Raw genomic sequence first — 27,897 nt, 5'->3', positions numbered from 1 at the left:
TGGATCGATGCCTGTAAGGCAGGACTACGGGCAGCGGAGGTGCATAACATACAGTAGTGCGACCGGTAAAATCAGAGCTACACCTGGTACCTAGCACCGAGCATCCAGCGCCCACAGTAGGTGCTGCATCTACCCAGGTACTAGCACCCAGCATCACCGCCTTACAGTACATGCGGCGGCTACTCGTCGTGGGCAAACAACAGGGCAATCGCCGGGTACCTGGGGCTGCAGCCTCTGCACGACAAGCGACTGGCCTGAGCGGCAACCACTCGCAACAACACCACGCCCGCTTGAATGCGACAGGCGGCCAGCGCATGACGGTGTCCATTAGTTCTTGTTGATCTACTACGTACATTATTGAACTGCTGCGGTCACCACTACCACGGCCAGTGCTACACCATGGTTGTGCCAGCAGCCAGCATACTACTGTCCTAGAAGCATAACCGATACCTTTATTGTGATTGTTATCATGATGATAGACAGGGCCCTACTCTGCACGGTGGTATGGAAGATTAAAAAACGCTCACCCTTCCGTACTCGATCAGGCCCATTGTCCTGACACCCTCCACTTGCCGTGTCCAGCTGTCCACACTCGGCAGCTGTGGTCCTTCACCTACTGCTTCGGTGGTAAGCAACCTCAAAAAGAGGACTAGTTGACTCCGTTTGCCTAGCTTCTGCCAGCTTAAGCACCTGCTGGCAGCCATATCAGCGAGAAGAGGGTTGGGTCATCCTGTCAAATTCTTATTGCCTGGCAGGACATGATGTATCTCTGGCATCTAGGGATCCCCGCCCGGCGTTCCACCCCAGCACAGGTCCATGTCCGTAATTATTTATTATTGAAAAAGACGACAGCATCTGGACACGAAGCTGGGATCTGACCTTGACGCCCAGGTCCAGAAGCAACTGGAACTACAACGGCAACTGCAAGTTCGGGTGGAACTGGAACCTATTTACTGCGGGCCACCGCCTCACAAATCATTCTACGGCCAGGTACAGATATTGTGGCTACAATGTCACCCTTATTTCAAGGCTGTGTACCTCTTGGAGCCTGACGTCTGCTCAACCAGACGTCGTGCTACCCGTTGTTACAACTCCAGCAGCCCCGGATGGCTTGTGCAAGGCCAGCAATGGATTCAACGTTCCAGGCATATTCATCCCTTTATCGACTCTCTACATCAACATGGAAATGAGTGAACCAGGGTTGATGGACGGCCAACGCCTTTTTTTAGCCCACAGCCCTTTTCTTTACTATAAGCGCCTAGCGATGCCCGGTAATGGTCACCAGCGGATGTACTATCATGCCGATCACAAGAGACTTGAAAGATGCAGAGAAAAAGGTCCCCAGTCGCTGCAAATCGCCTTCAGGCAACGGGTTACGACGCTGTTTGTAACCATTCATCTCGATGAACGCCTTGTTCTCGCAAACAGAATCACCAAGCTGCAAAGCACGCTCAATAATGCCAAAGGGTTTGTCTCAAGAGCAGGTGAGCCTGGCATTGCCAGTACCAGGGTCATCCCAGTCAATTCATTTCGGGAGGGCTTCTGTTGGGCTCAGAGAACTCAAACTGGATCGCATCATCGCACACTGAACGCAAGATAGCGATGATCGGCCTCGTCAGTGTTACGTTCAGCTTGTGCCCCGCTGGTCATGTAGTAGACTACTATTAATTTGTCGGCTAGTAGAAGCAGGTGGCTTGCGGTGAGCTGCTTCGTATGCACCAAACAGCAGAGCTTCCGAAGTTTGCGAACCGAAGCTGAAAAAGAGGGCGGCGTATGCAGCAGAGCTGGCAAGCTTGCGTTAGTTTCTGACGAGACGCGAGGTAAACCTGGAAAGGCAGCCGGACTGTACGTAAAGAGCTGTTGAAACCGGATGAGCAGCCCAGGCGAAAAGAAGCTTACAAACAGAGAAACGGATGCTCACGCTGTCGACTCTCTCTTCATACGACCGTTTACAGTGATACTGTTCAGCCCCTCGCTAGCAGCGTCCAATATCTCCACATGAAAACGCCGCATGCCAACAACAGCATCAAGTAAATCAAGTTTTGCAACAAACCCGTCCGCCATCCGGCAAGTCGCGTGTTTGTTTTTTCCGGACGCGAAAAAGGCGATGCAGTGGAGGCAGGCGGGGATGATAACAGCTCGCTTGAGATAGACTGTAAGCCGATTGGCGCTGAGTGACCGTGGGACCAACCAGTGGATACACATCGTTTAGAAGACGTTTGCGGAAGCCGTGCAGCGCCTTTCAATGGTGGGATGGTCGGCAAAAAAGGGGATCGTCGTAACGCCACGATCCACGCCGAGGCGTGGATGACGAGAGGTTGACGGCACGCAAATTGACCTGATTCCCTCCGCCCAAACTCAGATCTCGCGTCGCGTGTTTTAGTCTGGCCTCTAGCGTCAGTCAGCCGCCCAGGGTCGGTCGGTCGGTAGTTCAAGTTGTTGATGCGGCCACGGTCGGCGGTGAGCACATGTATCCTTCTGCTGGCCAGCCTGCCGTCCACGTCTCTTCCTTTGGTCTTGATCTGACAAGTCAGAACACATATGTACTTGCTGTGTACATGAGGGCTGGATCCCGCGGCGGCGAGTGGCAAGTAAACAACAAGGCGGCGTTCGTGTTGTACATATCACACACATCAGCCTCGGACGGCGTGACACTTGTCAGACAAGGCCCGCTGCGTCCTGGGGAAGGTAGTGGCCGCTGATTGACGGTCTTGCTGTCTAGATGATGCAGTGCAAGCGCCACAGGAGGCAAAAGCGCGAGCACCAATCCCTGTGTGATGAGATATGTCTTGTACTGTAGGTGTGGGATGTTGGATCTAACTTGCACCACGGTCGACCTGCCAGTAGCCAGACTGGCGGTTCCTGCTTAGGCCCAATCACTTCAACTCTGACAGCTCCAAGATGTCACAACGCTATTGCCTCTTGAGCATGGGGTGGTCTTCGAGACAGCTCCAATACACGAGCCACATGTGTTTTCCACCGCTCGCTTGTACGTTGAAAGGCAAATGTTGAGCCGTTTTGAGTGGAGGAACGGGCGAGAACAACATCAGGGACCAAATGTTGCACGGAACATGGTATCAACCATGCTCGCTCGTGAAGCCTCCAGGATCCTGACCGCATATGCTGCGAGGTGTATGCAAGTGGAAAAGCGGAGAGTCTGCGGCGTCCGTCTCAAGGAACCCCTCGACTTGTCTAGTCTACGCGGCGGCAGTCAGGATCAATGATTCCGCTCATTCTGCGGGAGAAACGCTATCGGCGTTGCGGCACAGAACCTTGAACCGGCTAGCAGGGGCACTGTTCGAAAAAGCGAGGGTCCTTATATGCCTTCCTTTTTTGTACATGATGCTGTTCGTCGAGACAGTAGGATGGAATATTGCATCATCCAGGTTATATCAGCACCTCACTGTACCGGATCGCCGATTAGCTGGTGATCCAGAGTCTTGTGGTAACGGTTATATTTCTAATATATACATCCCAACCTACCCCATTCAACACCGACTGTTCTGGAGTCCCGGAGAGCGAAAGCCGTAGTCCGAGTCTGATAGGAAACGTCGTCATTTCAAACACGGCCTCGAGCATATCCGTGCTGCCCCAGCCCGTGCATAGAGGTACATGTAGGCAGGCATATATAGCGAGGAGCTCCCTGTATCCCTTGCATTCCAGTCCGTAAACACCGTTGCCATGTGGGGAAGCAAGGACTCGAACAGCACTAGAATATGCGTCAATTCCCTTTTTTTGCTGCTCCCTATGTAGGAAAGCTGTCGGGCCTAGGAAGCTGACTCGGTTCAGACGATATAGGTCCCTGTTACGGTCCCTTATGGCAACATGGTAGGCATGCTCTTGGGCAGTTGCACCATTATCGGACACACTGGGACACGTGGAAAACGTTTTGATTTGGCACGCTTCTTGGGTTGTGTTAGTACTGGCCAACACTTCAACAGTAAGGGTACAAGCAATTTCCAAGCTCAGGGATGCAGCATGGAGGATGAAGGAAGTGACGAGCAGTGTCGATGGAAAACGTTGGAGTTGAAATGCCTGCAAGATGCCCCTCCCCAAAGCGGAATGGTGCCGTCCGCCGCCAAGACTCGCGAGGCAACTTCGCGCCTGGGATCGAAAGTTCAAGTTTAACTCGACCCGGAAGTTGTTTCGCTGTTTTCGTGATTGCATGCCAGTGGCAGTACAAATTCTGACTGCATAGGTACGACGAAGGAACAGTTTGTTCAACCATCAACCGCATCGGCAGGAAACCTGTTCGACAAAACCTAGAATTCGTCCGTCCGTGACTGCAGATATCACATCCGTCTGGACCCAACGAACCGCCAGAAGGAATCCCGTCATCAGGACAACTATACCTTCACAGGGTTCGACCAAGGGGCATCACATCTAGTCCTCGTCGCTTGCCTCCTGGCCTGACAGAGATCTTTGCTCTTGTTGCCGCAGCTGAGGCTCAACGGCTGATCGTTCTGTTAAATTCTGGCGGTGTTTTCTGCCAGGACCAAGAGATTGCAGTTTGAGAGAGAGTTTCCTTGCCACCTCATCACGCTCTCTTCCAGATCAAGATTGGACGTGGGCCTTTTCATCACGAGCGGACTACTATTCGCCTTTTGAGCTGTACTCAGTCTCTATCCGGTTCTGTCATATCAAATCCAATTTCTGCAGTGGGTTGTGGATTCTAAGCGATTATCTGACTCTCCTCGTCTGAGACCGCTCCCAGTGTTACACCACTCCTTTGAAGGCCAGAATTCAGATACCTGTTCCAATGGAGGCTGAAATCCAGGCTCAGATACCTCATATTGACCCTGTTCTATCGGAATACTCGGTGGGATATCTCAACCATGCGTCCAAGCAGTATTTCTCAGAGGAGGATCCTTCTGGCCTGCCTCCACAGGCAGAAGCTCTGGAAACCATAACCTCCCTTCTTGTGTCCGCCTCGGGAGACTTCTCTGAACAGAATGAAGCCTCGATCCGGAATCTGGTCGAAAAGTTCATCGCTAGATTGAATGACGCCAATGGTGTCGACCCTGAACGGAAGCAGATGCCCTTTGCTGCCAAAAAGCTTGAACAGACCATTCAAGTAAGCTCACAACGGAACATTTCCTCCACCTTAGGATTGACCAGTGGTGCTATTGACCTCGAGGCTGCCAATGCTCGAAAGGTGGAATCCAAGGTGGACAAGAAAAAGCTCGAGAAGGCCGAACGGAAAATCCGTGCCAAACAAGACAAAAAGATTATGAAAAATGTTGAGTACGAAGCTTCGCGGCTGCTGGATCAACCGGACAGCACTCAGTCTTACGAAGAGTTCTTCATGGCTGTCAACCCACTTCAACTTGGCTCAGATTCTCAATCAAAGAGCAAGGACATCAAGGTTGACGGCATTGACATATCAATCTCCGGTAAACGAATTCTCACCGATGCATCACTGACCCTCGCGTACGGTCGACGGTATGGTCTTGTTGGTCGGAACGGTATTGGTAAATCCACGCTGCTGCGTGCTTTGAGTCGGCGTGAGGTGGCCATTCCAACACACATATCCATTCTCCATGTTGAACAAGAGATCCTGGGGGACGATACGCCAGCTTTGCAGGCCGTACTTGACGCCGATGTTTGGCGGAAACATTTGCTTGCCGAGCAGGAGAAGATCACCAAACAACTTGCGGCGTTGGAGGCAGAGAGGTCGAAGATGGCAGATACATCGAAAGATGCAGCTCGCCTCGACCATGAAAAAGACGGATTGGATACGACGTTGGGGGATATTCAAGCCAAACTCAGTGAAATGGAATCGGACAAGGCTGAATCTCGTGCTGCCAGTATCTTGGCCGGTCTGGGATTCTCGACAGAGCGTCAACAATATCCCACCAAGACCTTCTCTGGCGGTTGGAGAATGAGACTGGCGCTGGCGAGAGCCTTGTTTTGTGAACCAGACCTGCTACTCCTCGATGAACCTTCTAACATGTTGGATGTACCCTCAATCACCTTTTTGGCCAACTACTTGCAAACATATCCCAGCACTGTGTTGGTCGTGTCCCACGATCGCGCTTTCCTCAACGAGGTTGCAACAGACATCATACATCAACACTCGGAGAGGCTGGACTACTACAAGGGAGCCAACTTCGATTCATTCTACGCCACCAAGGAAGAACGGAGGAAGAATGCCAAACGGGAGTACGAAAACCAAATGGCCCAACGAGCTCACCTTCAAGCCTTCATCGACAAATTCAGATATAATGCCGCCAAATCATCTGAGGCCCAGTCTCGCATCAAGAAGCTGGAAAAAATGCCTGTGCTGGAACCTCCGGAGGCAGAGTATACAGTGCAATTCAAATTTCCTGACGTTGAAAAACTGTCACCCCCGATTATCCAGATGTCCAATGTGGCCTTCGGTTACATCAAAGACAAACCCCTTTTGCGCAACGTTGACTTGGATGTCCAGCTGGACTCCAGAATTGGTATTGTCGGACCTAATGGAGCGGGTAAGACGACGGTGTTAAAGCTGCTTATTGGGCAACTTCAGCCTACGTCTGGAATGATAACACAACATCCCCGCCTTCGTATTGGGTTCTTTGCTCAACACCATGTGGATGCACTTGACATGAATACCTCTGCGGTTGGTTTCATGCAAAAGAACTACCCGGGCAAAACAGACGAAGAATATCGCCGTCATCTCGGAGCTTTTGGCATTACTGGGATGACGGGCCTGCAGAAACTCGAATTACTGTCTGGAGGTCAAAAGTCCAGGGTCGCATTCGCCTGTCTGTCATTGACCAACCCCCATATCCTTGTGCTTGATGAACCGTCCAATCATTTGGATATTGAGGCAATGGATGCACTGTCAGACGCCCTGCAAAAGTTCCAGGGAGGTGTTTTGATGGTCAGTCACGACGTGACCATGCTGCAAAATGTGTGCAACAGCCTGTGGGTCTGTGACAAGGGAACAGTTGAGAAATTCCCTGGCGATGTGAATGCCTACAAGAAGAAGATCACTGCGCAGGCCAACGAGGCTGGAGTTGTCCAAGCCCATTGAGCTGCTATACCAATCTGTCAGTGTCCAAGTAACTACAAATGTATGTAGGAATCAAAACTTGATAATTATGACACAACGTAAAGCATGACTTTGGGCACCACCTTGACGTGACACGCACTACCATGCATTTCTTTCTTTCTAATCCCCTCCCATGTCGTAGTCTCACCGGGAAATGGCCGGCTTCCCCTGTCCTTTCTACAATTACCAGACTAAGTAGAAATACCGTAGAAGTGAATGAAGTTGGGCCTGGCTGTAGTGATTGGCGGCCCGGATATAGCGGCGATATTTCAGACAACGGCGGATCAAGCGGCGGCAGGATGAGACGGCACGGGACATTTCAACGGTCCAAACAACCTGGTCAGATCGACGCCTCAGCTCCATGTCCATTTCCCACTGGCATCTCCCATCTCCACCAGGCCAAGGCCAGAAGATGAGATCATTGATCCATTGATTGCGACGGCTCCATTGTTGTCCAAGTTGGTTGCTTGGTCTCTTGGTCGCTTGGTTTTGGACCTGCTTCGGTATCTCTGCTTTAAGTCTGAGGACCATACCTTGTCTTCAGTCATGCCTTCCGCGTCAGTCTTCTATCGCAGGAGGAGCTCCGAGCCTCACCTTGCTCATCCACCTTGAAGAGCCAACCGGACCTCCTCCCTGCAGTTTGGTGCTGACAGAAACCATGTTCCGATCTACTGTAGTCGCGATCTTTGTCGCGATCCTTCCTTCACTGTCCCTCGCCAAGTCGTCCGCAAGCTGCGGTCCAACCCCTTCTGGTGCCATCCGACCTTCTGTCGCGTCTGGCTTCCAGGTACAAGTGGTCGCGACAGGTCTCTCAAAGCCTCGTGGCATTCTCCTCGACCAAGCGGGAAATCTCCTGGTGGTGGAATCAGGAAGAGGCGTTGTTTCGGCCCATACACTGAAAGAACATGGCGGTTGTGTATCTGTGGGAAAGTCATCCGACGTGACTGCTGCTTTGCATGTATGTACTGCTGTGCCCATGAATCCTGCATTGCTATTGACACAGTACAGCTCAACCACGGGATAGAGATGTCCAGGGATGGCAAGACTCTCTACGCCTCCTCTGCTCAAGATGTCTATTCCTGGGCTTATGACAGCTCAGCCAGGACCGTTTCGGACCGTGCCAATCTGGTGACCAACATGTCCGGTACCGATCACACAACTAGGACACTCCTGCTTTCTGAGAAGGCTCCGGGGCTACTGGTGGTGACAAGGGGAAGCACCTCCAATATAGATATAGCTGCTGCAAGTCTGGATTCGGGCCATTCCCAGGTCAAGGCTTTCAACTTGACCAATCGAACAAACACAGCGTACGACTTTTCCGCCGATGGCCTTCGGCTCGGCTGGGGGCTGAGGAACGATGTTGGAATAGCAGAGCATCCGACCAGTGGAGGGATCTGGTCAGTCGAGAATTCTGCGGACCAACTCACACGGATGGGCGTGGACATCCATGAAGACAACCCTGCTGAGGAGTTGAATTTCCTCGGTTATCTGGATGGCACGGAATATGCTCCTCAAGGGGGCAACTTTGGCTACCCTTGGTGTTTTTCTGCCTGGAATGTCAACGACCTGCCGGATAATGGGAATCTGTCGGTGGGCAGTCAGTATGCCGTTGATGCCAGTCCGGATTCCAACAACCAGAACAAAACGGACGACTATTGCTCAGACCAAGTGCCTGCCAGACTGGTTTTCCAGGCCCACATGGCCCCATTGGATATCAAGTTCAACAACAGTGGACAGGAAGCGTGGATTACCTTCCACGGTAGCTGGGATCGGACTGACCCGGTTGGATACAAATTGTCCGTTGTGCCCTTCGACAAGAATGGCGAGCCTGCGGATGAGCTGCAAAGTACCACTGCCGCTCGGGATGTTCTCGTCAACGAGGACAACTCGAAGTGCCCGGACAACTGTTTCCGCCCGGTGGCCATGGCCTTTGATTCCCAGGGTCGCATTTACCTCTCTTCAGATGCCTCTGGGGAGATATACCTGATAACAAAAGCATCAGGTGCGAGTATTCCGGGTTCGCCCACGTCAACAGCATCATCATCATCTTCCGCGAGCGCTACTAACCTTGCCAGCAGTGTCAGAATACCCGTCCTCAATGAACTCGGGATTCTGTCCTGTTTGGTTGCGCTGATTCGGTTGATATTATAGCTGTCACAAGCATGGCATTACGAAAGCATTTTGGCATTTTGGAGGGTTCCGGTTCTAGCAAGCGTGTTAGCGAAGGAGTACCTGGTATGCGGGCTGCGTGTTGGGAGTTGTACCATTAGTGCGACCAAATGTCGATTGTCACTCAGCCTCAGTGTCCACACTTCACTTCGAGATCAGCCCTGGTCTTGCGTCTTGTTTCCCCTCGCCTCTGAGATCGAATTCATCCTTTTTGCGATTTCGTGAGCAGCCTTTCTGACGGTCAGCCGCACTGTGTTCTGGCTCTTCCACGGTCACTGTTGCTGTTGCTGACGGCTTCCGACGCCGCACTTGATTAATCCGCAGCCTGCGATGTCGCACTCAGATGCTTTCTCTTCTCTTTCTGACCTTGATTCTGATCTATCTGACCCACCAGACGATTTGGACGAAATTGTCTTCTCTCCTGACGCAGAGAGCATGGATAGCTCAGAGTCCTTTCTCAAGAGGAGATCGACTGCTTCGCCCAGCCTCGAGGACTCTGACAGCGATGCCACTGACAGAGGCCATAGTCAAGACTCCCATTCGACTCCTTATGGCTCCAGCAAGCTTGAAGAACTTCCCAACGAGGTTCGTCGTACACAGTAGTATCTTGTGTCGCTCATGCTGACAACTCCAGGTTCTGAACAAAATAGTCGCATACCTTCCCGATGACCATGATTTTGTCAATCTGATGAGCACGAGCAGCAGTTTCGCCGCCGCCCTTGCTCCAAAGGAATCTGCAGTGTGGAAAGAGAGGTTTCTTTCTCTCTACGATCAGGCCTACGTGACCAGCCCTGAGGAATACGCCTGGGCGTATAAACTGCGGCGTCTTGTTCTCAAGAATTTCAAGCCGTTTACGAATCCAAAGGACGAACGCCTGCTTGTCCAACTGTGTGTATTGAAAGATATGATCATAGGTGAGTGATCTCATGCTTTTGTGGAATTCTATGCTCACATATTCCTCCCTTCAGAGGCATTTCTTCCGGTCCACGCTCATCTTGCCTCCCCACTGGCCTCTCGCAATCTTGCGGCTCTTTCATCGCCTGCAACCTCGCCGTACATGGTTACTTTCTTGTCCAGCTTCTTGTTCCCCAAAGTCGGTAGCCGATATGGTCAGCCTGATCCCCTCTTCGACGCCGTGCAACTCGTCCTTTCATATCTCATACTGTCTCCTGACTCGAAGATTGCTCATGTTGTGCCCTCCTCGAGAGACAACTATGACATAACCGTCGTCTATAACTGGGGCAAATCGTTCAGTACTCTGTTCCGGCGTGTCCCGGAGAAGGCTGGTTTGCAATCAGGTCGATTGAGGAGGAATAACATGTTTCCCAATCTCAAATCCCGGAGACTCATTACTGCCCCCAAGGTCAAATACGAATTGGACACCCACGCACTCCTTCACATTCGAAACTTCTGGCATCGGCACCTGATTGAAAGTGGGGGACAAGCAAGCTTGACTCAGGTCCAGATGGGAGTGTTTGGAGAAAACACATATGCGAAAATGGCAAAAGACCTCAGACGTGCAGGCATCACACCCAAAGCGTGGGACAAGCAATTGCAAGATGGACTACCAGATATTGCGACAAAATGGTACGGCCATTGGAGTTGCTTACATCCCTGGCCCAAGAAGAAACAAGCTCTGGAGGAAATGCAGACTTGTGCTGAAGACTGGGAAACTGCGGATCCTTTGAAACTCGACTTGTGTACCACCACTGACAATGAGGAGTTTGGATACTGGCCACCCATTTTCCAGGCGATCCCTGCCTTCGCCAAGTCCATCCCCGAATCTGCCTCTTGTTTGTATTTGCGAGGTGTGGCCCCTTTTGTCCAGCTTTCTTCATCGCGCGCCAACAAGAAAGTCACTGGTAATTCTCGATCAACGTTGACAGTACCTCTCCACAAGTACCATCCATTTCTTGCCCTTCGTGTGCGCGGCCTCATCCATACTATCCCAAGTCAACCTAACGACGATGGGATTCCTGGCTGGAATCGAATCGTCATGGTTTTGTATAAACCATCAAAGAGATACCTGATTGAGGTCCTGGAGAATGCCGAGGAAGAGTACGGTGACCCATTCGCGACTGTTGCGACAAATCAAGCGGGACAAGGTCAAGGTGCTGCAACGGCAATCATGGACCCGGCGGAAATTGAGCGTGCGCTCGAGTTGTACCTAAGACACAAACTGATCACGAATCCATCATGGCGGAATCCGGAGCGCATGAATCGCGAAGTCATTGAAGAAATCGAAGAGCTGTTCCGCCTCGGCGAGTATTTGGACTGGGACGACATTGACTACGCTTATGCATACGAAGGAGTTGTTTTGCCCGGTGGCAAGATCATGATGGGTCGCTGGTGGAGATGTGGCATGGTTGGAGAAGATGATGCCATGGAATTGGACGAAGAAGGGATGCCTGTTGGGGAGCCGGAGCAGAATCAAGGTCCAACTGCACCGATGAACAACGACAGCAGCGGTAGCAGCAGTGACGACAATCTTGACGCCGGCGCTGGCAATTCTGGTCAACCAAGTCAGGGACAATCATCTCAAGAATCTCAGGCTACAAATACAGCTCCTACTGGGTCACAGATGGATGAGGATGTCGACATGATGGATGCTGGTACGGATGGATTGGCAACTGGTGGAACCGCCAGCAATGCGAGCAGCCAGTCTAGCACTTCGACCAATGCCAGCAACAACGACAACACTAGCAATGCTGGGAATGCCAATGCCAATCCCAATGCCAATCCCAATGCCAATCCTAATGCCAATCTCAATGTGCGCCCTCACCGACTGCTGGAACGAGGACCCTTTGTCTTTTGGTGCTGAGCTGAAGAAGTGGTTGAGATGGGTGGTGTCGAGGAGAGCGGATGGTGGGAGTGGGAAGGCTGGTGAAGGAATGGTTGGCCTTCAAGTTGTTGGAGTAAGCAAACAAAAAGTTACGGCCAGTGGTGGTCTTTGAGGCTTTCCAGGTTCGAGATTTGTTCATCAGCTGCCAGCGCATTGCCAGTGGCACGATGGGATGAGAAAGCCAGATGAGCAGATGATGCCTCGAAAGGACGGGCTGCTATGCCTATGCTACCAGGAGTATGACGCTTTTGCGTCCTTTTACTGTTTGAGATCAGAATAATCCCGTGAGCACTCATAAAAGCATTGATTCATTGATTCATTAATTCATTAGTAACTCAGTCACGATTAATTCGTTTCTTCGTTTCCATTGAGAAAACGATCAAGTTCCAAACCTGAAGGGGTGGTAGGGTAGGGGCAGTAGGGTTAATGTAGTACGTGAGAAGGAAACGTTTGTGTTCCTCGATTCATGTCGTGCACAGTAGGTATATATTCAACTATATGGATATAAATATATGTATCGCGGACAGCAAGACACCCTGACACCCGGACACCGGACATACGCTACAAAGTTACTGTTTTTCGCTTCGAAGGGGAGGTAGAGTCCTCGGCCACCTTTTATCACCAAGTCAAGTCCTTCTTGCAGGTAGTTTCGTCAACAGCCCGCTGTGCTGCGAGGAGGAAACATATTCCTTGATTCTAAGATCACTACCCAGCCCGCACCCCAACCCCCTTCCCCCATTGTCAATTGAAGCATATTTCATAGATGCAGAAGATAGCACTGTATCCAATCTACGTTCGTTGCTGTTGATACTAGACCCGCGGCAGCCACCTTCTGCCATGGCAAGTACAAGCAGTGGTGTAAGGTAGCTTGTCAACGCAACCCGGGCTGTGTATCGTATATATTACCGACATTTGTGTATTGCTTGCTCATTGCCTCGCGGAACAAGAACTTCGAGGACTCGGCTCAAGGTGAAGAAATGGGTGGAAAGCTTTCCCTGTGGCTGGTTTCAAGTGGTGTTCCCGTCATTGACCCCTCGATCACCATGTTACCTTTCACGACACGCTTCATCTCCCTCTGTCAATCTATCCTAGATGCTCTGAAGTCTCTCCAGAAGATACTATATCCTCGCCGACAAACTTATTGTCGCAAACCCTGTCAGCCATTCGCATTCGCCTGAGGTTCCCTTTCGAGTCTTGTTCGTATTCGAATCGTCGGTATGCTTCGATGACGGAATTGGAATCCACGTGAAGACAACGCTTGGTATATTGTATCGTATTGTATTTCTTCATCATTGACATTGTCACTCACTCACTCTCCGGTCATCCACGACATCCTCATCCCAGTCCCTCAGGCATCCCTCATCCCTCGGCCATTATTGCCGACCGATCTAAAGCTGATGCGACGTTATGTTATATCTCCACCGGTGTGAGCGTAAACATTGATAAACAATGTCTACCTATGCTCTCATCTCAGCATCCCCCGCCGCCGCACCCGCCCACGCATCACCCGGCACAAACCTTCTAGCAAGCCCCGCCGTCTCATCAACATGTCCAAACTCACTTGCCGAAACCATTCTCTCAAGACCAGCTCCGTCATCAATAATACCATCTCCACCACTAGGTATCGCACCAGACATGGACAACTCCTCGACGCGTGCTGCCCCTGGACGAGGACTCTGTTGATCAGGATACCATTTGCCGCCGGGGTGGAGGGCGTCACCCGTTTGATTTTGTTGCGGCTGCATTGCAGGTGCAATGTAATTATCGTCGTCAAAGCCATAAGTGGTGAATGGTGAACGGTGCAGAGGATGCTGATGTTGGGTGTCAGTGTCGTGTGCCGCTACGTCGGGGGCGTAGACGGCGTCCATGTCTGGGAATTGGAAATGAGAGGTCAGGTCTTGGTCCTGTTGAGTAGTAGATGTTTGTTGGGTCTGTTGTTGCTGTGCTGTATTGTGTAGTGTTTGAGAGCTGGAGCTGACGGTTTGCAGATCATTATTTTGAACCTCGACTTCCCTGTCCCGAATGCGACGCATCAGATCGAGAAATTGTGAGTTTTGAAACTTCGAGCTCGTGTCGTGTTGTACGCTGTTGAGTAGGAGGCCTGCTGTGCGTGCTAGTTCGTCGGCATCGCGGCGGTCTTCTTCTGGACTTTTTTGGGAGTCGGCCTTTTGGTCGCGGTATTGGATGGCGTCGGAGCCGATTTTGATGGGTTGCTCGGATTCGGGCTGTTGTAGTTGGGAGTCCAGTTGGTCGATGGAGGCAGGCTGTTGGGTTTGTTGTTGTTGGTCCATCTCCTGTGCGTGCGCGATCACTTCTGCGAATGCGGCTTCGTAGTCCACATCTGATAGTTGGGCATGCTGTTGCTCCATGGTCATGGATGCCCCCGAGACGGCATAGCCTTGTTGTTGCTGGTCTGATAAAGTTCCACCATATACCCCCACTCCCGCCATATGTGACTGATACATAGACTGCTGAGAGTAATTATAATTACCCCCCATCATCATGGAAGAAGCGGATTGACCGCCGAACGAATCCAAAATCGGTCCTGGATCTCGTACCGCTTGTTTCCCCTGCGCCACCGGTGACGATCGCTGCCTCACAAATTCATTCTGCCATCCTCCCAACGTCGTCGATCTGACCAGCGGAGCTTCTGCTCGAAACTGTCCTGCAGGCATAGGAATGGGTGACTGTGAGTGTGACTGTGGTTCCGTTAGGCTCAGTCTCTTGAAGTCGGCGGCCCATCCTGCAACGGGACCTTGTGGATGGAACACTGGTCCCTGCTGTTGTGGCTGAGGATGTTGGAATTGAAACGGGCTAGGAGCGGCATTTTCAAAGGCGTGGAAGTCGGCGTCAACAGCGCCAGCCCGAGGATCAGATGTACGAAATCCCTGGAGTTGAACAACTCTGTCAGTAGGTGTACGATAAAGTCAAAAGTCTGGGGTGAACAAGTTACCTGGCTGGGAGATTGTCTGTGTCCGACTAGACGGTCTTGTTGAAGCGTACGGTCGACTTGGCTGTGCTTTTGGAGATTTTGAAGCGGGTTCGCAGGACCGCAGAGGGCGTCTGCCATTTTGAGTTGTTTGTGCCCGATCGACTCAGTCGGGTTGGACTGTATGGTGAGGCGAGCGTGGAGACGGAGGAGGAGACGACTCCCTGCGGCGAGAGATGGATTAGATCTGTTGCCAACAGTATAGATTGTGTGTCGTAATAAGACACCGTCTTTCGGTGTCAAGAGTGATGGTGGGATCTCCAAAACTGCATTATTCGATGGGTGAATATTCCCCAGATTCAACAGGCGGGAGGCTGTGCTGCCAGTGCCTGCGAAATGTGGGATGCCTTTGTCATGCGATCTGGATTTCAAGTTGGATTTCCGTTGCGTGCCGAGGCAGCTCGGTGGTGACAGGCAACCCCGGAGAAACGTCTAGCCGATCTGATAAGATAAGAAAAGTTATGGTCAGGCTGCAGCCTTGTGCTATAGCGGCCCTACCTAAGTGCAATGACAGCAAAGTTCGAGAGGCGCAGACAAAGCTGGAAGGATCAAGAGAAGTTTACAAGAGTTTGCAGCTGTGATATTCAGGGCTTTATAGCCGACTCATCCTTGCAACAATATTATACATTATTAGTCGTAGTGGTATATCCGCCTGCCAACGCCAAAATGAAGCCTGCTCCAAGGAGTGACCGTGCACTAGAAATACAATGTAGAAGGCGCCCAACGAATGACGCCTCATCCTGTAGCCAACCGAGATCCCCAAAATGGGAGTGATCACGCGAACCTGCGCGTAGGACCTCTTGCAGGTAGAAAGACCATATTCATATGTCGTAAGATAGGCCAGCCAGGATGAACTGTAGGAGACTTGAGAGAGGCTCCGACAGAGACTATCCACGTCATCCATATCTCGGCTTTGAAATTGGACGAATCCGTGCTGGAGCTGCTGCAGAGGTTATTCGTTCCGACAGCAACCAGGGCGTTGATGCTGCGCCAGCACAACCGGGCGCTGGATCGGTATTGAACCACGTTGGTGCTGGACATGCGGCTGAACCATCCGAGCTCGATGGTGGGAAAACGGTTGGGGCCGGCCTCGAGTCGCCTTGCCTCTGGCTTGAACCTCTCTTGAGGGAGAGGATCCTGCTTGCCGGTTCCTCTTGTCGTGAAGTACGTATGCTGGTCACGCGCGATTGGAATTGTCACATCGCATGGTTAGACCAAAGTCGTATGAGAGAGTTGACCCCGGTTCGGACTTTCTGCCGATCAATTCGGCGATGTAAGAGTGATGGTAAAGGTGTGACATCCCCCTGTTCAATCAAGTCGCGAATCTGCCAAGTTGGATATCATGTTCGATTCTCCGCCGTCGGCACTCCTCGACACGGGACCAATCAATATCGCCCAGTCTCCCCAGAGCTCGACAGCCATCGCAATCGTTGTAGTCACTCAAACAGCACCAGATATGGCACGCGGGGCAGATATCGTGGACCCGCTTGTGCCAGTTGCCGTCATGGAAATTCCAGCCTGTCTTCTGGATCCAGAAGTTGCTGATTTCACAACCAGCCACCGTGCTCCAGTAGTCCTCCCGCAGAGGTCTGTTGGTCAGGCAGTGGTTGCAAAGGCGGAGATTGGACGGCATCCATGGTTTCAGTTGGGCCATCAGATCTGGAACATCGAATACCCGTCTCGGCAGGAAACCTGCATATTTTGGTGAGACTGTCGACAACGACAGATGGACATCCCGGGCCACAACAGCCATTCGCTTGCAAGTCAGGGCTAGGGCAATCTGCGAAGGAGCATGGTCGACACTGTCGTAGATGGTGAGGAGAATCTCATACGGCATATTAAGCAGTATGGAGTCACCATCGTACTCTTCTTCTGCGGCATTACCGAGAATCTGTGATTCACTGTTAGAGAGCCTTTCGACGGGGTCGAGGCTATAGACCGAACCGTACCTTGTCCGAGACGATGAAGCGAGGAGACAGTTTTCTTTCGAAATCATGACTGGTCGCTTTGCATTTAAGAACTTTCCTCGGAGGCGGCGGAGGGGGCATCCATAGATCAGGCTTTGGTGCCATCCCAATGCCAGCCGGGAAGCCGGTCCACATGGGCATAACTGCTGCGGCCATGGTGTTGATCTCGGGTGAGGCAATTGTATTTGGATCTTTGTCTGTATCTTGTTCTTGATGTTGCTGTCTTCTCACGATGGAGGACGTGCGGACGTGTACGGTATATATTGATTCAGTGACCACCGGTCACGGAGTCATCTAATCTGGAACGGGAATCATCAATCCGAAAATCAAGCGGGACCAGGGCACACCAAGGAAAGTCCGAAGGGTGGGAACCAAGATAAAGTAGGGAGATGGCAGTGCCAGGAGAAATGTTACGTAGATAGGTCCTGGACCGGGTTCTGACGAGATTGGGAGAGATAAGGGGGTCCATGCACCAACATTCGGTCATGATGGTGAAGCCCTGTACAGTGACCCTGATGTTCTGGGCGCCGACGCTGGCAGCGTCATGGATGAGCGCCGACTTCCGCTTTAGTAGAGTCTAGACCCAAAATAGGAGGATTGGAGCCACTATCTCGGGAGCATCCGTGGCTGCCGAATCTTCACCGAACATCGAGCCACAGGGCGCTCTAACCACATCCGCCGTCACCTGATGGCCAGTGAGGCATTACTTTTTTTCGACTGCTGCCACCACCAATTGTCGCAGTCTATCTCGATCTGGATCGTTTGCTTTTCGTGCTCCAGACGCATGTGCAAAGCACCGGCCAGTACTACAACTACAATTTTCACACTCACGACTCGGTGGGCCAGCTCCCTACGCCTGTCTCTCAATGGCTGATCCACAGCTTCTTGTTCTGTGCATCAACGGTCAGCTCATCAGCCAACAACATGCCAGTGTGGATCTACACTCTGTGAAATGTACACTTGGTGGTGGTCTTTCACAGTCGGAAATCCCATCTGACACGTACCACAACTGAGGAACCCTACTACCACTAGTATAACATTTTCCGAAGTGGATCGAGCTGGACCTTTGAACCGGAAAGTTCCAGGGCGCTTTTCCCGATGCCTACCGATAATCGCACCTTGTGTACCTTTTATATTCGTATCGGTTGAGTCATTTATCTCGTCGCAGACAGTAAACTTCTCCCCCAACTGAAACTTGCCAACAGCGTTTCCTCAACGCCCACGTTGCTGGCCCGTTCGCCAAGTCATTCGTCGGGTTGAGTGAAACCTAATCTTCTCATCGGGGTGAACTGCCCGAGCCTTTCGGAGTTTGCCAGCCGGTAGTGCCCTCGCTGTATGGTTTCAAGTCTTGGTCAATGTTCTGCTGAGTCATTAGTCTTACGTCTGCTAAAAACGATCATTCTAGAGGACAAGAAGGTGTGCTGTAACTTGAGATTTGATGCCACTCCCACTGACGTCCCGCCTGCGTTAGACAAAGTAATGAACAGATTGAACTTGAAGTGTGGCAAGATTTTCCCTTCGGGCTGTCTTAATTCGGGTTGGAACAGGCGTTTATGTCGATGTCTCGATGCTGACCAACCACAGCTGTCATCTCTAGAGCTGTGGTGCAACCAGACTGCCTACACTGCTGTCAATTGGAGAAAAGGTATATATTCGGTATCAAAACTTGGTGAAAGCGCTGCCGTTCGTTTATATCTCTCCCATACTTATATTCTGGATGTGTGGTAATCAATACCCAAACCCGGGTGCAAACGTGTCCAGCGTCAACCAGCTGTTTCAAAGCACTGTTGATATACGTGGTTTGGCTCCGATGGTTTGCTCTGGTCGAAGGCCCTAAGGTAGCAGGTGCGAGATCTCAGCCAAGTGCCAGGATTTGTATCATAGCGGACTCGTTCGGCTTCGCTAAGAGGTATGCATCTGTATCGAGCAACGGGATACGGGCCGAATGAGAATTGGGGGTTAGGGCAAGTGCTTCAGGGGCCTCTTGACGTGAAAAGATGAGAAGAATACGTGTGCCAGCCGGAAGGCAGGGGGAAGTGAAGTAAGTCTCTGGTTCGGGCAGAAAGCGTGAAGCCTTGGATCTTCGAGCCATGGAAGGACAGCGCTTGTGGCGCACCGAGCCTTGGAGTATTGGAACACTGCCATCGAGGCGGTGAGACGAGGCCGCAGATTGTCTCAGCAGCACGAAATTCCAAGGGTTAGGTCGGGACCTAGGTAGGTAGTAGGGCAGGAACAAGCTGCAACGAGCGACACGGGCGACACGATCGGAGGAGGTGACGGCGGCTGCGTTGGCAGGGTTGCTACTTCCACTGGCAGTGCAGCGAGTGATGCGGCTCAACAGGCAGGGGCTGGGACTTTCCGTCTGGTCCGACTCGACTTTGGACTTTGGACTTCTGCGGCCACACTGGCACTGGCAGCACTGAGCCAACGTCGCCGAGTCGATGCACCGCATGCCACGTCGCATCCCAACCTCGTGAATTGGATACATTGCATCTTGCAACCGCGCCTTCTTGAAATCCTGCTCCCCGGCACTACAGCACTCTATCCCCTCATCGTCGTGTGAGCATGTTTTTCACATGACAGCACCCCTGCCAACATCAACAATGCCACGTCGATGTGTCTGCTGTTGCAAATGGACCTAGGGGAAGAGGAGGTCGTTTCGATGTTCGTTCCGATGTGTAAAGATGACAGGAATATCTGTCTTTCGAAAGACGGGGACGGATTGGTGCAGGAAACGGACAAGGTCAGGCCAAATCATCACAAAGAGCGTCCAGCAATCCTTGCATATCAGCTTATGCCGCTAGCTGCCCGGAGACCCATTTCTGTCACTTCCGCGGATCGGAACTCAACATCCTTATTGCTAGTACTCCGCTACTACCAGGTAACCTCTGGGCGGCTATTCTATATCACCAAGTTCATGTCACCATTTCGACCAACAAACATCCAGTTCCATGCCTCCAGTTTCAGAGAGGAGCACGACCGGCAAGATCTCTTTGCCTTAGTGCAGCCACCTCAAGCAATCTATCTCCTTTCCATTCAAGAGCTCCGGGTCACATCCGATGTTTACACCCTTGTCAGCCACATGATGATGGTTCAATTGCAGGGGGTGGTCACTATAGGCGAACAGGTCTTTTGACAATCGCAGCAAGTGGACGTGTGAATGAGCTACAATTCGGCATTTCCTTCCAAAAGATCCAGATGCCAGTCGGTGAAACTGTGCTAAACAGTTAAAGTACAACGGTACCTTCCAGTCACCCAGAATATCAAGGCTCTGGAAGCGCCATAGGGAAGAACGGAGAATGAGGTTTCGGTCTATACGGTACAGGTGGCTGCCATGACCTGTTGAAAAATTGTCACACCCTCCCGGATGGCGGTCCGCCGCCGCCCTGTTCGACTAGCGGACCATTTGCAGCGTGACGATACAGTACCTGTTGGGTTCGGAGATGCAGTCTTGCCCATCCGTTCACCGTAGACTCAAAGGGCGGACTCCAAGATCAGATCGCATTTCGTTCTCAGTCTGTCTGTTGGCCTCGTCCATTCCTTTTCTGGACTGCTACGGCTCGCTCGCACGCCACTCAGCTGAAGAAAGTACGCACAGCCAGCAACATGTAGCAGTAGCGCTGCCCCACCCACGGCACGCTGGCAGTGCATCCGAGCTTTGCTGGTCCTCTGGTCGCGTCGGTGTGCTCTCTTCGACTACACAAGTGCGTCTAGCCTTCGGAAAACGGTCGTAGTCCTACGAACATGCCAGGACACGACCACGCCTTTTGTGCTGATCAAACTACTTGCTGAGATGCGTAGCACATAGTGAGGAGGTATATAAACAAGAGACGACGACGGTTGGGAGCAATGGCTCTTTACTTCCTGAAAGACAAGCCTCGCAGTAACTCACTGGCAATCTGACACCCCAGGGACCCGGGACCGTGACCGAGAAACTCCAAAGGCACTCGCAGTCACCATGCCTGTCGAATCTGCTAACCGGACTGCCAACATAGGGGTGCGGCGGCGGCCGATGCGGTAAGTATATCACCCTCACCAGTCTCGTCATCTTCACATCGCCTCCTTGTTCTCACTGACCTGATCCTTCTGTAGCGTCTTGATCCGGCTCTCAAACGAGGCTCTCAACAGGCTTCCGCGCGAGCGAGAGTCGATATTGACATGGCTTCGCACAGACTCTGTGGCAGACAGATTTCTGAGAAATTCCAACAATGTCACCCACTGCCAGCTGGCCCCGAATGCCAATGGTCAGGCTGAAGCAGAAGCAGTGGCAAAGTTAGTGCAACAATTGGAACTGTATATGGACTCAATCACCGATTGGAACGTTATCTTTGCCGATCTTGTTGGTAATGGCGAGTCATCGGTATCCCGCCATGTCGATGTCAGTATCGACATCGAAACTATGTTGTTGAACCTCTCCCTCCTCCACGACGCTGACAAAATACAAGACTTCCGATGTATCGGCTCGATCATGGAGTGGAGCAACACAGGACATTGATAGGTGGATCCAAAGTCAGAGAAATGCAAAGGCGAGGGAGGAAAAACACAAAAAGAGGGGAGAAAAAAAGAGAAAAAAGATGAAAGAAACATTCCACGCATGTATCCTACTGTGTTCATTTTCCATCAGTGGCGCTGGTTGGAGTGGTCGGTCAATAATCAGTCGTTATCATCACATCATAACTGACAACAAAATCATCAGGGGCCGCTCATTAATAGAGGTCTTGCACCAAATCATCACCACAGTCAGTCGTCGTCATCGTCATATCATGATCATCATATCCGTTCAATCATTTCGGATTTGTTCTTCTTGCCAGGTCGAGTCATCAACTCAAACATGAATCGAATATTTGAACTGAATAGTTTGTCAATCAATCAATTTTTTCGAGGGTTTGTTTTCATTTCCAATCATCCAATCTTCTTCTCGATCCTCTTGAACAATTTCCCCACGCCCTTTTCGATCCTCTCGGCCTGCGAAGGTTTGCTCGACGAAGACCTTGACGGCTTGGAGTGATGATGAGTATGATGTTCTTGTTCCGTCGGTCTATAGACCTGCTGATGGATGTCGTATGGGTTGGTATTGGAATGTGGCGGTGATTGGCCTGAGTAATGGTAGTTCGAGTATCCGCCCACAGGGGGAGGCGGTGGCGGCTGCTGACCAACATGATGGCCAGGTTGTGCGTGTCCGCCGGCAGCCAAATAGTCGGGATATTGAGGCTGGACATGTTGTAAGGGTTTGTGAGCACCGTCGAGCGAGTTGTAAAACTGTGACCCGGGAGTCTGGACGGGTGATGATGATTGGTGTGGTTGACTGGCACCGAAAATGTGGGCATTGGGGTCTTGGTTTGGAAGTCCGTAGTGGTGGTGGCTGCTGCTGGCGACCGATGTCCGTGGTGAAGTGGGATGTTGTTGTTGTTGTTGAGAAGAAGAAAAAGACGCTGCCGGAGAAGATGTCATGCCTGCTGCTGCTTGAGGTGGGCCAAATGATGGTGCAGTGGCATGTGGTTGAGGTGGAGATGCTGCTGGAGCGAGCAGGGAAGGAGTATGTTGTGGAGGAAGGCTCACAGCTGCTGATGCATGAGAAGGTCCGAATGAGGGCGGTTGTGGAGATGGTGCTCCGTATTGGTTCACATTGTAGAGGTTTGGGTTTGCTTGTGGTGGTGGTGAGAAAGTACCGGCAGCAGCACCTTGAGGATGGGTGCCGATGTGAGGTGGAAAAGGCGCATGTGTTTGACTCTGGCCTTGGTAAGTCTGCGGGTAGCCACCGGCGGCAGCAGCAGCAGCAGCAGCACTAGGAATGCCAGGCATGCCATCGTGCTTTGCGGCCGCTGCAAGGCCTGTTCCGTCCATTCCATCGACGGGAGGAGGAGTGTCCTCGCGATGGGCGATGGGTTCTGGTGCGGCGGGTGCGGCTGGGTTGTATGCTAGCGGAGTGAAGTTTGTGTTGGTCGATGGTGGTTGTGGTTGAGCTTGAGCCGCCTTGGTTACTGACGGGGCTCGTTGTTGGACGTTTTGTGAGTTTGCAGTACTAGTACCAGGACTGGGGGAGATTGAAGGGCCTGATGTGACTTGCGCATGAGCTGTCGGTCCTTGAGGTAGTGTTGAAGCTGGAGACGGTGACTGAGCCTGAACATGAGGCTGGGCCGCGGCCTCGGTTGTTCGAAGATTCGTCGGAGAACTTGGGGTCTGTTCATGACGGTCACGGTGGTTGTCATCTTTATGATATGCTGGATCGGAAATAGCGAGATGTTCCAGGTTCTGCACAACAGGACTGACCATGTCATGATGAGTTGACTGGTCCTCATAATGCGTCTGCAACTTCTGAGATTCATGTTGCGGTTCGGGTTCAAGTTCCTCGGACGAGTCAACTTCAAGTTGCTGAGGCTGCAACAGTCTCTTAAAGATATCAACGACCAATTTCGCGTCTTCTTGGACCCAGAAGTAAAAGTCCACGGTATGGACCCGATACTTGTTTAAACCTGGATCTCTTGGATCGGCGCTAGGAAGACGCCATTCATCCGGATCCCTTTTTGGATGTGCAGAGGATGGGGATGTTGTACCCGGTGGGGAGGAAACCAACCCGTCGACAACAAGCGTCACCTTTGTCGGAAAGGTGTGCGAGTTGATGATCTTGACGTTATCTAGGAATCCATTGAATGCGGCTTGGTCTGGGGTTCCAGGGTGCAAGGCGACTTCGATTCGACTGGTTTGTCGGGTGGAATTGTAGTAGATGTAGAAGTAGGAGGCTTTGTCGAAGCGGTGGAGGAATGGGCGACGGGTGGGTGCGTCGAAGTAGACGTGGACGTCGGCGTATCTGGGTAAGATAGGTGGTCAGTAGACTGGATCGTAGGTGTGGTGTTCTTGTTGCAGCCCCCGTGTCGTCCGACTTACACGGTGATTAACGTCTCCTCTCCTGGAAATGGTGGCATGGTGACTGTTGATGAGCTGAAGGCGGTCAGCCTAACACTGCCGCACTGGCATCAGCGGTGAAGCGCATGCGACGTCCTAACAGTGGGCGAGTGCAGGTGGCATTATGGTACGGCTGAAGTTCCACTCTTGTATCTCTCGATTCACTGTGTACCCGTACTGGTCAGAGTGGGAGTAATTGTAGTGTTCGCTGATTTGGGTGTACTTGAAGGTGGACAACAGGCGGCCTCGGCGGCTACACAAGGCTGATGATGAAACATGAAGTCCAACTCCGGGGCGGGCGGACGATCGTGGCGGGGCGGAATGTGCAGCCAGTCAGCTTGCTCACCCCAGCCATCATTGGCAGCACAACTTGAACCTCTACGCCGCCTCTGCGACTCTTCTTCATACGGACAGAGCGGACAAACAGCTCCGTGTCAGGTTTTTGTAATTTGTATTCCTTGTTTCGTATGTCTATCCGCGCATCGCCACTACTACCGACAGCCAGCCGTCTGCATAACACCCCCATCGCACCAGGTCCTCCAACGACGCGTTCATTGGTATAGGAGCCCCATGCAATAACGGTGTGGCAAGGATGGGAGTACGTCGAGACGGGAAAAGACTAGGTATCAATTGGTGCAACGCTGTGCCCAACGTCTGAGCCTGTCCTGCTCCACCACCACTAGCCGCCCGTAACCCAGCAGCCGTGCTAGTACTCTGGCTGCTCGCGATTGCCAGGGTGGGAGGAATACTCGATTGTATTACTTTGACCTGTCCCTTTGTCGGATCCTGATCAGCTGGAGAAGGCAGGTAAACCCGTAGAGGGATGTTTCTCAACTGCCCCGGCGCCGGCATCAAACTGGCATGGATTTTGGCAAAGGTGGACAAGTCGTTGTCTTGGGTCGATGTCCATAGAGCCCTACTTTCCTGTGCTCCCAGAGTCATGATGGGCTTCGCGGTCCCCGACCTTAGAAAGTCTGCTTCCTTTACCGAATTGATGAAGGAGTCGTGCAAAACGACCGGCGTTGCAGCCATCATGCTGGCCTTTTCGGGGTCAGGGGGGTTGAAATGTAACGTCAGTTTGAACGGTAACGACGTGTTAGAGTTATCCGTCCCGGTACCAGCATCGGCATCTTTCGTTGACAAGATGTATATGTCATAGAGTAGACCCAATGGCAGATGCCATTTTAGAGGAACCCCGTCATATGTGAAGTATCCGGAGTAAGGAGAAATGGTTTCCGGGTCGACAATGAGTGATGGTGAGAAGAAAGCATGTAGCCTTGGAAGCAGTAAGGGCAGATATGACAGGCGCGGATACGCAATCTAGCAGCAATAGTTGCACCGCTGGTTAGCAACCTATATAAAAACTGGAAAGGATGCACGGTGGTGGGAGTGTGTGGATTGATCTAGATTGTAACCAAAAACCTACCAGATAGGGATCTGCTTCGTCAAACGAGCGACATTCTGAAGACGCCAGCCTGATCTCCAGCGGCAGACGCGCTTCCCAAATTGTCCGCTGCAGCGTCTGCAAGGACTCCTGAGCCATGCTATATCAAGAAGGGAGAGGCGTCTGGGGGACCCGGCAGGAGAAATGGGTTCGAGGTCAGGATCACTGGCGTGATAAGTAACCAGTCCAGGTCCCGTAAGCTGGAGAACTTGAACGCTCCATCAGTCAGACATCATGTATAGCCTCGAGATACACATGGGGTACTTGTGCCTGATGTCTATCAAGAAGTCAAGGGGATGTCTACAACACGCGAGGACTGTATGCTCTCCGCTGTGAGAGGAAACTGACTAAACAATTAGTCAGCCATCGGTCATGCCGCTCCCCTTGCCTGCGCAAGGCTGAGCCGTCTCAGTTCCTTTGTCACGGTTCCTACAATGTACCTAGGTGGTTCTTTCTAAGCCTTCATTGCGAGCATCGTACTGTCTGAATTTTCCGTCCCGAATCATCACATACTGATGCAAGAGCCAATTTTCCTATCAATTTCTTATCATCCACCAAGGGACGGCATCACCAGCTGAGTTCATCTCAAGTTACTCATATCCTTTCATTGGCTGCAGCAAAGGCCATGCTCATCATTTGCGCCGTGCGATAACCAGAATCAGACGTGCCGGCAAGAGTGTGACGGTGAGGGCTGTGGTTTTCGGGCTCTGCAAACCTTGAACGTCGCATCTCGAGTATTGACGCCTGATCGAGTATGGCGCGCGAGTGTGGACTTCGAATACGTGGGGAGCCAGCCCACAAACTTATTAGTTCCTCAGGGTCTTCGCGAAAGTAACCCGATCGGGCGAATTCCACGAGGTGGACGGTTCAACATTATTCCTCCGCCGACTACTACGACAATTACCACTGGCCAAGTAGTAGCTGTCAGCTACTCCGCCTCCATTGCAGTTACTGGCGAGGCTGTGCTTTGTTACACCGTGCACAGCCGTTCCTCATTCTCAGGAGCCTATACTGTGACGATGATTGGAACTCAATGCGTAGAACCATACAAACACGGTAGGGGCACTGTGGGGGGTCTGCTAACAACTTCAGCTCAAGATTGTGTATATATATGTCTATCGTTCACTTTCTCTTTCATCAGAAATCCCTCCATAATCAACACATCTACCCACAGCGCCTAAGCAGCACTTATTTGCACAGATATCAACCACTATCAGAGGAACCCAGACCAGACTAGAAAGAATACAACACTACATCCTATCAGCTCACACACCTGCAACCAAATCACATTACTTCACATCACATCAGTTTACCTCTAACCCAACACCCTCGAGTATCTCTCTCTCAACCATGGGTCGCAGACAACGAAACAACTACGCTTATGCCAGTGGTCCAGTTCTGTACCAACCAGCTGCGCTTGACCAAGCAGGAGTAGGACTGGATGGAGCTCAGTATCGCTCAAAGGATATACTCGTCAACAGCAATGGGGTGCAGCCAGTGGGCAACAACGCATCATACAGTCCTGTCTATTACTACGGCTGTCCCTGCGGCCGTCGCCGGTGTCGAAGATCTTGCGGTATGGTGGTTGCAGCAGGACCCGCAGCACCACTACCACCAGCAGCCGGACCTCTGGCGGTGATGGCAGAACGAAGGGGAGGACGACGATGCGCTTGTGGTCGTGGCCGTGGCCGTGGCCGGGGTAAAGGGTATGGCCCAATCTCACTCCTCGTTGATGGTGTCGTCGGATTGGCCAAGTTGTGCGCCGATAAGAGCAGTCAGAAAGACAAGAAAAATGAGAAAGACGTGGTCGAGCCAGTTAGAGACCGGGAAAATGTTGAAGAGCGTGAAGAAAAGGGCGAATGCCAGCACGACCACGATGATTACGATGACGAATATGAGGATGACCATGAACGCGAACACCTCCGACAGTATCAGTACCACCCATCGGAAACGCACACCCACGTCTGCGACGAGGATGGATATGCTGATGCTGAGCTGCCTTCGTATCAGGCTGCGGTGGGGAAGTCGCAGAAGAATCCGAGCTATTGATTGGCATGATATCTGGGGAGAGAGTTGACGGAGGAAGGAATCTGCATGGGGGGTAGCTTTTCAATGTGAGTGTAATAAAAAGGGAGCAGGAGCACCGAGGCGCAAGTGGATTCATTTGTTGTAAAAGGGAGAACGGGCGTTTCTATGGATGACAGACCGTGGGAATCGGGTTCAATGTACTGGCTAGCGGCGTGCTTGATCGAAATCGTGTACCTACTAAGCTGTGATGACTTTTCTTTTCTTTTGATCGTCTCCTTTCTATTGCCTTTTAAATGTAATGGATAGCCCCAATCGTGTGGTCCTTTTGAAGCGTGGTCTGGGTGTTCAACAATTGTACAACTCTTCTTTCCGACTCTTCGCTTCCCTTCATTTCGTAGAGAGTAGAACGACTCCTCATCCTGTCGTTCATTGGAAATGCACTCTTTGATGGAAATGATAAGCTAGCTCCGGCCAGGCGGTCTTCCAGAACAAATCTAGAGCGTCCACGCAGCATAT

The 27,897-nt window shown here is 51.7% G+C and overlaps 10 protein-coding genes across 10 annotated transcripts; 6 read left to right on the top strand and 4 right to left on the bottom strand.

Moving 5' to 3' along the window:
* The first annotated feature begins 115 nt into the window (after window positions 1-115).
* Window positions 116-2,260, top strand: HMPREF1120_00450 (uncharacterized protein). Its single transcript, XM_009154448.1, has one exon. It carries the CDS (start codon window positions 1,181-1,183, stop codon window positions 1,598-1,600), a length of 420 nt encoding a protein of 139 aa, XP_009152696.1. The 5' UTR covers window positions 116-1,180; the 3' UTR covers window positions 1,601-2,260.
* Window positions 2,261-3,685: 1,425 nt separating this feature from the next.
* Window positions 3,686-7,121, top strand: HMPREF1120_00449 (ATP-binding cassette, sub-family F, member 3). The gene has a single exon (XM_009154447.1). The coding sequence runs from the start codon at window positions 4,760-4,762 to the stop codon at window positions 7,019-7,021; it is 2,262 nt and encodes a 753-aa protein (XP_009152695.1). The 5' UTR covers window positions 3,686-4,759; the 3' UTR covers window positions 7,022-7,121.
* A 576-nt stretch (window positions 7,122-7,697) lies between these two features.
* HMPREF1120_00448 (uncharacterized protein) lies at window positions 7,698-9,190 on the top strand (the record flags this gene model as incomplete). Its single annotated transcript, XM_009154446.1, has 2 exons — window positions 7,698-7,997; window positions 8,048-9,190. 2 exons carry the CDS (start codon window positions 7,698-7,700, stop codon window positions 9,188-9,190), a joined length of 1,443 nt encoding a protein of 480 aa, XP_009152694.1.
* A 348-nt stretch (window positions 9,191-9,538) lies between these two features.
* Window positions 9,539-12,029, top strand: HMPREF1120_00447 (uncharacterized protein; the record flags this gene model as incomplete). The annotated part of the gene is made up of 3 exons (XM_009154445.1): window positions 9,539-9,793; window positions 9,843-10,122; window positions 10,177-12,029. 3 exons carry the CDS (start codon window positions 9,539-9,541, stop codon window positions 12,027-12,029), a joined length of 2,388 nt encoding a protein of 795 aa, XP_009152693.1.
* A 1,478-nt stretch (window positions 12,030-13,507) lies between these two features.
* Window positions 13,508-15,120, bottom strand: HMPREF1120_00446 (uncharacterized protein; the record flags this gene model as incomplete). Its single annotated transcript, XM_009154444.1, has 2 exons — window positions 13,508-14,938; window positions 15,004-15,120. The coding sequence occupies 2 exons, from the start codon at window positions 15,118-15,120 to the stop codon at window positions 13,508-13,510; spliced, it is 1,548 nt and encodes a 515-aa protein (XP_009152692.1).
* Window positions 15,121-16,351: 1,231 nt separating this feature from the next.
* Window positions 16,352-17,162, bottom strand: HMPREF1120_00445 (uncharacterized protein; the record flags this gene model as incomplete). The annotated part of the gene is made up of 2 exons (XM_009154443.1): window positions 16,352-16,930; window positions 16,989-17,162. 2 exons carry the CDS (start codon window positions 17,160-17,162, stop codon window positions 16,352-16,354), a joined length of 753 nt encoding a protein of 250 aa, XP_009152691.1.
* Window positions 17,163-20,964: 3,802 nt separating this feature from the next.
* HMPREF1120_00444 (uncharacterized protein) lies at window positions 20,965-21,501 on the top strand (the record flags this gene model as incomplete). Its single annotated transcript, XM_009154442.1, has 2 exons — window positions 20,965-21,023; window positions 21,099-21,501. 2 exons carry the CDS (start codon window positions 20,965-20,967, stop codon window positions 21,499-21,501), a joined length of 462 nt encoding a protein of 153 aa, XP_009152690.1.
* A 407-nt stretch (window positions 21,502-21,908) lies between these two features.
* HMPREF1120_00443 (uncharacterized protein) lies at window positions 21,909-23,929 on the bottom strand (the record flags this gene model as incomplete). The annotated part of the gene is made up of 2 exons (XM_009154441.1): window positions 21,909-23,814; window positions 23,892-23,929. The coding sequence occupies 2 exons, from the start codon at window positions 23,927-23,929 to the stop codon at window positions 21,909-21,911; spliced, it is 1,944 nt and encodes a 647-aa protein (XP_009152689.1).
* Window positions 23,930-24,380: 451 nt separating this feature from the next.
* On the bottom strand, window positions 24,381-25,452 carry HMPREF1120_00442 (autophagy-like protein 5; the record flags this gene model as incomplete). Its single annotated transcript, XM_009154440.1, has 2 exons — window positions 24,381-25,229; window positions 25,336-25,452. 2 exons carry the CDS (start codon window positions 25,450-25,452, stop codon window positions 24,381-24,383), a joined length of 966 nt encoding a protein of 321 aa, XP_009152688.1.
* Window positions 25,453-25,788: 336 nt separating this feature from the next.
* Window positions 25,789-27,754, top strand: HMPREF1120_00441 (uncharacterized protein). Its single transcript, XM_009154439.1, has one exon. It carries the CDS (start codon window positions 26,704-26,706, stop codon window positions 27,400-27,402), a length of 699 nt encoding a protein of 232 aa, XP_009152687.1. The 5' UTR covers window positions 25,789-26,703; the 3' UTR covers window positions 27,403-27,754.
* Window positions 27,755-27,897: the final 143 nt, after the last annotated feature.

The sequence above is a fragment of the Exophiala dermatitidis genome (assembly GCF_000230625.1).
Source record: "Exophiala dermatitidis NIH/UT8656 unplaced genomic scaffold supercont1.1, whole genome shotgun sequence".
NCBI lineage: Eukaryota > Fungi > Ascomycota > Eurotiomycetes > Chaetothyriales > Herpotrichiellaceae > Exophiala > Exophiala dermatitidis.
This window is presented reverse-complemented; position numbering and strand designations above follow the sequence as displayed.

Excerpts from the sequence above, each read along its gene's own strand:
- HMPREF1120_00450 (XM_009154448.1), top strand. The coding sequence starts at position 1,181 with ATGGAAATGAGTGAACCAGGGTTGATGGACGGCCAACGCCTTTTTTTA.
- HMPREF1120_00449 (XM_009154447.1), top strand. The coding sequence starts at position 4,760 with ATGGAGGCTGAAATCCAGGCTCAGATACCTCATATTGACCCTGTTCTA.
- HMPREF1120_00441 (XM_009154439.1), top strand. The coding sequence starts at position 26,704 with ATGGGTCGCAGACAACGAAACAACTACGCTTATGCCAGTGGTCCAGTT.